Source organism: Belonocnema kinseyi, chromosome 9 (genome assembly GCF_010883055.1).
Source record: "Belonocnema kinseyi isolate 2016_QV_RU_SX_M_011 chromosome 9, B_treatae_v1, whole genome shotgun sequence".
NCBI classification, from domain to species: Eukaryota; Metazoa; Arthropoda; class Insecta; order Hymenoptera; family Cynipidae; genus Belonocnema; species Belonocnema kinseyi.
Genome location: NC_046665.1, coordinates 103,365,874 through 103,377,632, shown reverse-complemented (window position 1 = coordinate 103,377,632; position 11,759 = coordinate 103,365,874). Strand labels below are relative to the sequence as shown.

At 23.0% G+C, this 11,759-nt stretch overlaps 1 protein-coding gene across 2 annotated transcripts in view; it reads left to right on the top strand.

The window, feature by feature from the left end:
- The window catches only part of LOC117179956 (activator of 90 kDa heat shock protein ATPase homolog 1), a 34,537-nt gene that overhangs the window by 4,437 nt on the left and 18,341 nt on the right, over window positions 1–11,759 (top strand). For both annotated transcript variants that reach the window (XM_033372211.1, XM_033372212.1), the window contains exons 4-6: window positions 6,097–6,287; window positions 6,380–6,500; window positions 6,588–6,670. In XM_033372211.1, the coding sequence (XP_033228102.1) occupies window positions 6,097–6,287; window positions 6,380–6,500; window positions 6,588–6,670 (395 nt within the window). The remainder of the gene's footprint in view (window positions 1–6,096; window positions 6,288–6,379; window positions 6,501–6,587; window positions 6,671–11,759) is intronic.

Below are 11,759 nucleotides of genomic sequence, written 5' to 3'. Positions count from 1 at the left end.
TTTTAAAGATTTCAAGGGATCTTATCAGATTTCCGAGGATTTCAATGATTTTTAGGGTAGTAAAAGCTCTCATGGTATTTTAATCAATTATCCAGGATTTCAGAAAGTATCAGATTTCATTTAGTTTCACCGGATTTTATAATATTTTAATAGATTTCAAGTAATTTATTTACAAAAAGTGAGGTATTTCGTAAGGTTTACAAGATTTCAACAGATTTTCAAATATTTTTTGCAATTCATTTGGAATTGGACCTGATTTCTTATTAATTTATACTGGTTTTTATAAAAATCCTTTTGAATTCTTCTAAATTTACTTAATATTACTCAATTTAGTGGATCTTTAAAAAGTTTTTATTTAATTCATCTTGAAGTCTGTAAAACTCACTTTGAATTCTTAGGAATTTCATCAAATTCTTTTAAATTCCCTTGAATTTTCCTGAATTAATTTCAAACTTACTCAATTCAAAGATTTTTAAAATATTTTTTAATGATTTTAAATGAATGCAAAAGATTTTGAAAATATTTCACAAATATTTCATAAAGATTTGAAGGATTTGAAAGATTTTATCAAAATTTTAAAGAATTCTCATAAATTTTAAAGATTTTAATGATTTCAAATAAATACAAAAGATTTCAAAGAGTTTGCCAAATTTTCAAAAGATTTCACAAACGTTTCAAATATTTTAAAGATTTTAGCAAAATTCATAGATGTCAAAAGAATTCAAGAAATTCAAAAAGGGCACACCAGATTCCAAAGAGTTCAAAGGTTTTAAACAATTTAAAATTTTTTAGAATACCTCAAAAGATTTCACAAATATTTCGAAGAATCCAGAAGGATTTCAAGAATTTCAAAGATTTTAAAAAGTGATTTCAACGATTCAAAAAAATTACACCAACATGCAAACTATTTCCTTTCTTTTTCTTAAACTAAATAAATTAGTATATCGAAATTTTGGGAGAAGGAAGAAAATATATGAGCCGAAATCGGTTGGTTCCCTTGGAGTAATTATTTTTTTAAGGAAAAGCGGGACCTATAAGTTTTCCGTGACTGCCTTGAAATTTGTAATCAAGAAGAAAAATTTGTAAACAAGGAGATTAACTTTCAAAGAAAAACATCATGTTTTACAAAAAAAATTTTTAAATAATTGAATTTCAAACTAAACAGTTGAATTTTCAGTAAAAGGGGCAATTTTTCAGCCAAATTGTCGAAAATTGAAACCAAGTATCACGATTCTACAAAAAAGATTTTTGCAAAAATACATTAACTTTTTCAACCAAACACTTCAATTTTGAACTAAAAAATATCATCTTTTAACAACAAAAGAAATAGTTGGAGAAATTAATTTGCAACCAAACTGATGAATTTTCAACTAAAATGATAAATCCTCAAATAGAATCATTAAATTTGAAATAAAAAAAATAGTTTTAATTTAAAACAATGAATCTTCAAATGAAATAGTTAAACTTTCAACGAATTCGACGAATTTTGAAATCAAAAAAGCTAATTTTTAAACCAAAAATCGAATTATTACATTTTCAGTCAAAAAAAAAAGAATGTTTAACCAAACAAATTAATTTTTTACTAAAATTATGGAATATTTACCTTGAATAGTATTTCCATTTTAAGAAAAAAAAATTATTTTCTACAAAAAAGAAACAAATTTTCAATAAAATAGCTCATTTTTTAAGCAAAGTAATGAATTTTTAATATACATAAATGATGAATCTTCAATAAAAAAAAATAATTTTGATTAAAAGAGCTTATTTTTCAACCAAGAAAATTTATTTATAACATAAACGATTAATTTTTATTTAAAATGATGAATATTTAACTGCAATACTTCAATTATCAACCGGAAATAAGAATTTTTTTAACGATGAGATTAACTTTCAAAGAAAAAAATCATTTTCTACCAAAACAAGTAAGTTTTAGATTTAAAAAAGTCGATTTTCTAACAAAAAAGTCGGTTTTTTTAAAAAACAAAACACGTTAATTTTGAACTAAATATATTAGGTTTCGATTAAAAAAGACAAATATACATCCAACTTGTTAAATTTTAAAATAGAAATGTCAATTTTTAACACAAAGTGGAACGGTTAAATTTTCAGTTAAAAAAAAAAACGAAATTAAGCTTGATAAAATTAATCTTTTATGTTATAAATAAATTTGCTTCGTTGAAAAATAAACTCTTCATCAAAAGTAATGTTTTTATTGAAGATTCATCATTTATATTGAAAATTCATTTCTTTGCTTAAAAATGAGCTATTTTATTGAAAATTTGTTTCTTTTTTTTGTAGAAAATAATTTTTTTCAACTTAAAATGGATATACTATTCCAGCTGAGTATTCCATAATTTTAATCAAAAATTCATTTGTTTGGTTAAACATTCGTTTTTTTTTACTGAAAATCTAATAATTTAATTTTTGGCTTAAAAATTAGCTTTTTTTTATTTCAAAATGCATTGAAAGTTTAACTATTTCATTTTAAGATTCATTGTTTTAGTTTAAAACTATTTTTTTTTATTTCATATTTAATGATTCTAGTTGAGGATTTATCATTTTCATAAGATTTCAAAAGATTTCGCAACCAGGGTACAGCACACCAGATTCCAAAGAATTAAAAACATTTGAAAGGTTTTAAACAATTTCAAATTTTTTAGAAATTTTCAAAAGATTTCAAAACGTATCAAATATTTCAATGATTTCAAGCTAATACAAAAACTTTTACAAATATTTCGAAGAATTCATAAGGATTTCGAAAGATTTCAAGAATTCCAAAGATTTCGAAAAGGGTAAAGTAGACCAAAATGCAAAATATTTCCAACATTTTAAACGAGTTAACTTTCTTTTTTTTTTAATTTCAAAATATTTCACAAAAGTTTCAAATATTCCAGTGATTTCAAATAAATACAAAACGTAAAGGAAAGATTTTACAAGTGTTTCAAAGAATTTATTAGGATTTCAAAGGATATCAAAGATTTCAGAACGTTTGAAAGGTTTTAAACATTTTCAGAAGATTTCAAGAAGTTTGAGAAGATTTCAACGATTTCAAACGAATACAAAATTCTTCACAAACCAAGATGAAATTAAGATTTCACAATTATTTCACGAAATTTAAAAGGTTTCAACGAATTCACAAAGATTAAATAAATGTCAAAGATTTAAAAAAAAATCAAGGATTTCAAAGACTTTACAAAGATTTAAAAATATTCACAAAGGTTTCAGAAAGACGACTTATGTTCGGAAAAAATTAAGAATTTGTTTATTTATGATTTTGCTTTCTTTAGAAATTGTTGGCCATCAAAAAATGAAATTTGTCATCTTTCGTATGTACAGGGTGTCTAGTGACCTTGAAAACCTGGAACTCTCCTTGAATTTTTTTAAAACTTTGAATTGTAATTATTCATTTTTTTTCTTTTAAAACAGTAATTTTATCGAAATGCGAAGAGTAATTCAAATATTTTAGCCTATTATGAAAGAAACATCTCGTTTAGAAAAATCTTTCTTCTGAAATTTTTTTCTTTTGTTTATTACAAAATAAATAGAGATATTTCAAGGCACTTTTTGTTGAGGTGTTCAAGTTATAAATTATAAAAATTATTAGTTTGAAATTTCGATGTTAATTCAGTTTCAGAATTAGAAAAAGGGGTACAGTACACCAGATTTCAAAGATTTCAAACATTTGAAACGATTTCAAGAGGTTTTAAAACATTTTAGAAGATTTCAAAATATTTCAAATAATTCAAGACTTCAACTAATACAAAAGATTTTCCAAATAAAGATTCAAGAAAGATTTCATAAACATTTCAAAATATTTCACAAAGATTTCAAGGATTTCAAATATTCAAAAAAAGGCGTGTAAACTATATTACAAAGTTTTCACAAAAATTCCCCAAAGATTTAGAACATTTCGTCAAGATTTTGAACATTTCACAAAGATTTTAAAACTTACAAAGGAGTTTAAATATTAAAAAAGGGTATATTAAACCAAATTTCTAAGATTTCAAAGATTTTAAACAGTTTCAAAAATTTTTAGGAGTTATCAAAAGATTTCACTGAAATTTGTAATAATTTAAGTAATTCCAACGAATTCACAAAGATTTCGAACATTTCGCTAAGATTTCAAACATTGCACAAAGATTTTAAAACTTTCAAAAGATTTTAAGGATTTCAAAACACTTCGAAGATTTTAAATAACTTCAAAATTTTTAAAGAGATATCAAAAGATTTCACAAAAGTTTCAAAGATTTCATAAAGCATTCATAAAGATTTCAAAACAGTAGGAGAATTTCAAAGATTTCAACGATTCAAAAGATTCAAACGATTTAAAAATGTTTGACAAGATTTCAAACGATTACAAAAGATTTCTCAAATATTGTAAAGAATTCTTAAGGATTTAAAAACATTTCAAGAATTTCAAAGATTCCAACAAGGGATTTGAAAAGATTTTAATAATTTCAAGCGAACAGAAAAGATTTCACGAACAAATATTAAAGAAACATTTCAAATATATTTAAAAGGTTTTATGAAGATTAAAAAAAATTTCACAAAGTTTTCGTAGATTTCAAAGCTTTCAAGGATTTAAAAGATTTAAAAACATTTCAAATATTTGAAACGATATTAAAATTTGTTATAAGATTTCAAAAGATTTGAAAAATTCCAGTGATTTTAAACGAATACAAAAGACTTAGAGAAGATTTCACAATTTCTTTACAGAATTCATAAGAATTTCAAAAGAATTTCAAAAAATTCAAAGATTTAAAGCGATTTCAAAAAGTTTCAACACATTTGAGAAGATTTTAAAAGAATTCAATGATTTTAAACAAATACAAAAGATTTCGCAAACAAAGATTAAAAAAATAGTTCACAAAGATTTCAAGAATTTCAAAGATTTTACAAAAGCTTTGAAAAGTGCCAAAATATTTCTCAAAGATTTCGCCAAAATTTCTAGCTTTCACTAAGGTTTATAATATTTCACAAAGATATCAATGATTTCAAAGACATAACAAAGATTTAAAAAATTTCCTAAAGATTTCACAAAGACGACTCATGTTCGCAAAAAATTAAGAATTTGTTCATTTACGATTCGGCTTTCTTTAGAAATTTTTGGCAAATAAGAAATGAAATGGCTCATTTTTTACATGAATGACAAACCTTTTATTTCATTATTTGATGTAAAAAGGGAGACCTGGAAAATTTTCATTTCTTGACCTGGAAAACCTGGAAAAGACCTTGAATTTTATTCCTAAGAATAGCTAGACACACTGACGATTAAAAAAGATTTCACAAATATTTTAAAGATTTCATTAAAATTTTATAGAGATGTCAAAAGAAATTCTTAAAGGTTTTAAATAATTTCAAAATTTTAAAGGCATTTAAAAAGATTTCAAATATTTCAATGATTTCAAACGAATACAAAATATCTCACAGATATTTCGAAGAATTTACAAGGATTTCAAAAGATACCAAGAATTTTAAAGATTTCAAAAAGGGTAATATATGTCAAAATACAAAACATTTCCAACATTTTAAACGAGTTATTTATTTATTTTTTTATTTCAAAATATTTCACAAAAGTTTTAAATATTCTATTTATTTCAAATAAATACAAAAGATTTAGGAAAGATTTTACAAGTATTTCAAAGAATTTATAATGATTTCAAAGGATATCAAAAGTTTCAGAACATTTGAAAGATTTTAAACATTTTCAAAAGTTTTTAAGAAATTAAAAAGATTTCAACGAATTTACAAAGATTAAAGGAATGTCATAGATTACAAAAATTCAAGACTTTACAAAGATTTAAAAATATTCACAAATATTTCACAAAGACGACTCATGTTCGAAAAAAATTAAGAATTTTTTTTTATTTATGATTTTGCTTTCTTTAAAAATGATTGGTCATGAAAAAACGAAATGTGTTATCTTTTACATGTATCACAAACGGTTATTTGATTATTTGATGTAAAAAAGAAAACCTGGAAAAACTTGATTTCTTGACCTGGAAACCTTGGAAAATACCTTGAATTTTGTTCCTAGGGATCACCTAGGGAAGACCCTGATCAAATAAGAAGTTGTTTTTTTTTTTTAATTTCCAGTGAAATGCAGTGTAACGAAAGTAGAAAAATGTGAAGGAGAAGCTGTAGCTAATAATAGGAAAGGAAAATTAATTTTCTTTTACGACTGGAATATAGTACTAAAGTGGCAGTCGCCCGGAAAAGAGAAGAAAATAGAGGGAAAAATCAACATTCCAAATCTGTCAGAAGAAAACGACATCTCTGAAGTTGATGTAAGTTCTGCTCAAACTGACATCGATTTAATTCAGTAAAACTGCTTCCAATTTTGAAATAATCATATTAAAACGCAAATGGTAATTAACAGGTTGAAATAACGCTCAAAGACAGCACTGACGAAGGAGAAAAAGTCAAACACTTTTTGCATACGAAAGGAAAAGAAGTTATAAGAGAAAGACTCACAAAATATGTTTCTTCATTAAAAGAAGGTCAGTTTCTAAAAACTAGTTAACTTGAAATTTAATTTTCTTCAGGAAAAATTACAGAATTATTCAAATTCTTTTTTAATTTGGCAGAATTCTCGAAAGGTATGATTCTTCCGAAAAAGGATGAGGTTAAAGAAAAACTCTCAAATATAACATCGGGCTTTAATGCTAAGGTAAGCATTAACTTTCAACGAAAAGAGATTAATTTTCTACTAAAAAGTTTAATTTTTAACCGAAAAAGACAAGATTTCTACAAAACAGTTGAAATTTTAAAAAAATATCTAAATTTTCAACCATAAAGCCAAATTTTTATCACAGAAGATTCATTTTCTATAAAATAAAGTTAAATTCCCAACAAACTGCATACATTTTTCACCAATCAAAAAGAATTTTCTATCAGGAAATACGAAGTTTTAACCAAATATATTTAGTTTTGATGAAAAAGATGATTTTTCAATACTGAAGATTAATTTTTCGTCAAAAAAAGGTGAATTATCAACAAAATAAATAAATTTGTAGCCAACTAGTTAAATTTTCATTTAATAAGACTAATTTTTTACCCAAAAATAATAATTTTCAATAAATTGCATACATTTTCAACTAAATAAATTGAAGAACGGATGTGATTTTAGTTCAAAATTGAATTAATTTTTTATTTCTATTTTTTTGCTTCCAAATTTTTTTTAACTAAACAATTTTTTTGAACTAAGAATAAAATAAATGTTTAATAAAAAATTGAGTAGTTAAATTGTCAGTTAAGATAATTAATTTTCAATAAAAAGACGAAGTTTCTACAGAACAATTAAATTTTCAACCACAGAATATAAATTATTAAGAATAAAAAAATGAATGTTGAAGCAATTAGTCGAATTTTCAATACAATGGTTAAATATTCTTTTAGAAAAATGAATTTCGAAACAAAAATAAAACGAATTTTCAATGAAAAATATAATAGTTGATATTTGAATCAAATGCTTGAATCCCAAGCTAAAATAGATTATTCTGTAACAAAACAGTTGGATTTTAACAAATTTTTTTTTAAATACATGAATTTTCCACCAAAAATATGAGTTCTCAATAAGATACATAAATTTTGAACCACATATAGTTGAATTTTCACACCAAAGAGACGAATTTTCTATCATTTTTAATCCGAGAATATGAATTTAAAAAAAAATGAATTTTAAACCAATCAGTCGATTTATGAATAAGATAGTTAAATAAATTTTTATTTAAAAAAAAAAGACATAATTTTGAAATAAAAAAATTATCTTTGAGGATAATAGTCACAAATACGCATATTCAACAAAATAATTGAATCCTGAAATATAATAATTTTTAATCCGACAGTTGTATTTTTAATCAAAGAATTGATTTTTTACCAAAAGAGACGAATTTTCATTAAAAAAAAAATTAATTTTCAATAAAAAATGAATTTTTTACCAAACAGATTAATTTTGTACCAAATTGTTCAAGTTCCAAGACAATAAGACGATTTTTCTACAAAACAGAGATGAATTTACACACCGAAAATATGAATCTGCAACAAAAATATTAATTTTAAACCAATCATTCGAATTTTTGAACAATATATTTCATATTCAGTTAAAAAGAAATTAATTTTTAACCCAACCAAAACAAAATTGTTTTAACTAAAACTTTGAATCTTATACCAAAAAAATAAACTTTTAAGATCAACTTTAAACTAAGGAGTTGAATTTTTAAACTAAAAAAAATGAGATTTCAATGGAAAATGTAATCGTTGATACGAAAATCGATTAATTTTCAACCGAATGGTTGATTTTTTGAGCCAAAAATACTAGTTTGCTACTATTCCTACTATTTGCTACTAATTTTTAACAAAAAAATTAATTTCTATTTGAAACAGATTATTTTTTAAATAGATAGTTGCACTTTTAACAAAAAAGGTGAAATTTCTATAAAAATAGGAGAATTTACAAAAGAAAAAGATAAATTTTCAAGAAAATAGTTGAATTTGCAAATAAAAAAAATGTAGTCAAGAAGGATATTTTTTTTCTTTTTAAATTAAAAAAACAAAAAACGTTTGAATCAAATAATAATTTTTTTTACCAAAAAGATGGACAGTGAATTTACTCCTTGACTGGAAATTTTTACATATTTTAACTTACAAATTTTCCGTTTTATTAATTATTTAATTAAACGTTATAATTTTTAAGCGTACATATTTAATTTAAATAATTTTACAATGCAGTTTTAAACACTAAAAAAATTAAATATTAATAGCGTTTGAAATCAACAATTTTTGGATGAAAAAAAATTTTTGTAGTTGATTAAATTTGAATATAAATTATAATGATTTGAAAAATTGCACTGTACATTTAAGATTAAGAAGTGAATAATATTTGATTTTACAAGACGATTTGGAATCAGTTCAAAATTGAAGAATTTCTAGATTTTAACGTTAAAATTTAAATTGTTTCAGTCGGAAAGCCTTCATAGTTAAACGATTTTAAACGCCTGATTGAAATTTATAAACTATTTTTAATTTTTAAATAAATTCAAAATAATATATTCATAATTAAAGGGTTTTATTAAATTTAAAATATTGTTTTAGTCTAATATTAGACAATTTTAAATTTTGTAATTAAAGAAAATAACAATTGCCTAATATTTAGAAATATTTTATTGCTTATGTTCAATCAGTAATTATAAATCCTATAATTACTAGAAAAAATTGAAGTATATTGTACAAATATTTATAAAGTCTGAAAAGATTCAAAATTTTATTTAAAATTTATTGATTAAAATTTGAAAAAATTTAGAACCTTGTTAAAAATTATGAAAGACTTCCAAAGAATAAAAAATATTTTCTTAAGATTTCTTGGAAAATTGAAAATGACTTTCCATTTTGAAAAATTAATTTTTAGAGAATACTTAGAAATATTTTTAAAATCGTAAAAAATGATTCTCAAAAATTTTAAGGGAATATATTTAATTTTGTAGGAATAAAGAAAAAGTGTAGGAAAAATTCGAATTTGAAACATCAACTAAATTTCATTTTTCATTGAGAATTCATATTTTTTGTTAAAAATTCATCTCTTTGTTTACAAATTTATATTGTTGAAAATTCGTCTTTTATTTTGGTTCAAAAGTTAATTTTTTTATTCGATTTTTTTTTTAATTAATCTTTTTTAGTTGAAAATTAACCTATTTAATTGAAAATTCATATGTTTTGGTAGAAATATATTATTTCTTGATAAAAATTCAACTTTTGGTTAAAAATAAATCTTTTTTGCCTAAGGAATGAACTATTTTATTTTGAAAAAAGGTCTTTCTGGTAGAATTCAACTTTTTTCATTAAATATAAATTTTTTTTTAAAAGATCTTGTGGTTCAATTAATTATTTATTCTAAAAACGTCGTTCAAAGTAGTTTTGATTGAAACCTCCAATTCTAATCTTAAATTTTGTCGACAGCTTAGGTAAATAATTCCATAGTAACTCATAAATTTATTTTTTCAATTAAATTAGTAACTATGCATTAGTAGTTAATGCTATAGATTAATATTAAATATAGTAAATATTAATAAGATTAATATTATCGATTTACTTTCAAATTCAACTGTTTGGTTGTAAATTTTAATTTGTACAACCAAATTGATACCGAATAATAACCGAATTGATAAATTTTTATTCAAATAAATTTAAAAAGTACTTATTTAAACAATTAAATTATTTTTTGGTTAAAAATGTTATTTGGTTGACAATTTTATTGACTGGAAACTCTTTTTTGATTAATATCCCAATTATTTTTTTGAAAATTCGTCTTTTTGGTTTGAAAATTCATCTTTTTATTTATAAATTGCATATTTCTTGAGCAAAAATGCAACTTTTTGGTTAAAAATTAATCTGTTTAGGTTGAGGCTTCAACAGTCTTAATGAAAATTCATTTTTTTTTAATATTTGAACTGCTTTTAATTTGTATTATAATTAAAATCTTTTTTGGTTGAAATATCAACTAGTATATTTCTTGATAAGAATTCGCCTATTGTTTTAGGTTAAAAATCAACATTTTACTTGAAAATTCAACTGATTGGTTGCAAATTAACTTTTTTGTTGAATATTCATATTTTAGAGTTTTAGGTTGAAAATAAAATTATTTGGTCGAAATATAAACTTTTTTGTTAAAAATTATTTTGATTGGTTGAAGATTCATTATTTTAATTAAACATTCATTTCTTTGGTTGAGATATGAGCTATTTGAATGAAAAATTGTTTTTCTTTGGATGAAAAGGATTTTTTTGCCGTAAATTGAATATTGATTAATATATTATTGAATATTTTGTCACAATAAAACTATTCGATGTAGTTTAAGGTATATTTTATTAGGTAGAGTTGATTTTATAGCCATTTATTTATTTTCAGTTTGTTAAAAAAATTATTTTGAAAAAAGTGAAAAATGGGTTTTTTCTTAAAAATTCATAACTCACGCAATTTTAATTATTTTAGCCTGAAAATGTATCTCTATACTTTTGAAATAGCCTACTTTCACAAAAGAAAAGTTGCAACGTGGGTGCTTTTAAAAAAGATATTTATTTGCACAGTTGAAAAGTAAATTTTATTATAAAATGATGAATCAGATTTTTTGCTTTTAAATCAATTTATTATTATAAAAATTGAGAATCTTCGACATGAAATACTATAAAAATAGAAGAACTTGGAAAGAGACATATATAACTGTATTTTAACAATTATATTTTATTCAACACATCGACAGTCTGCTCTCGCATGACGCGCTGCCGTAAGTTATAAGCCATCTACAAAGAAAAAAAGTAGTAAACAATCGAAAAAAATATTACTTCACTTCATATGATATACTTACGTTATAAAGTAAACAAACATCGATAAAACTTCAATAAATTTTTTTCTCCAAAATTACTTTTTCATTCACCAAGTGCACACTGGGTGTTAGAGACCCTAATATTTTTTCCCTCCACTTTCAGCAGCTGCTGCTAGTAGACTGACGCTTGACGCAGTATGCTAAATGACTTTATTTACAGCTAATGTTTCAAACTAAAGCTAGATGGCGATAATTACTCAATTTTTTCGAATTGAGTATGGTTTATAAGAGTTTGAAAATTGCTTGGGGTGTTCAACACCCACAATGCACTTTCAGGGTTAAATTGTTTTGGTTGAAGATTTTTTTATTTAATTTTATGGTTTAAAATTCAAATATTCCAGTTGAAGAATTATCATTTTGGCTGAAAATTCATCACTTTGTT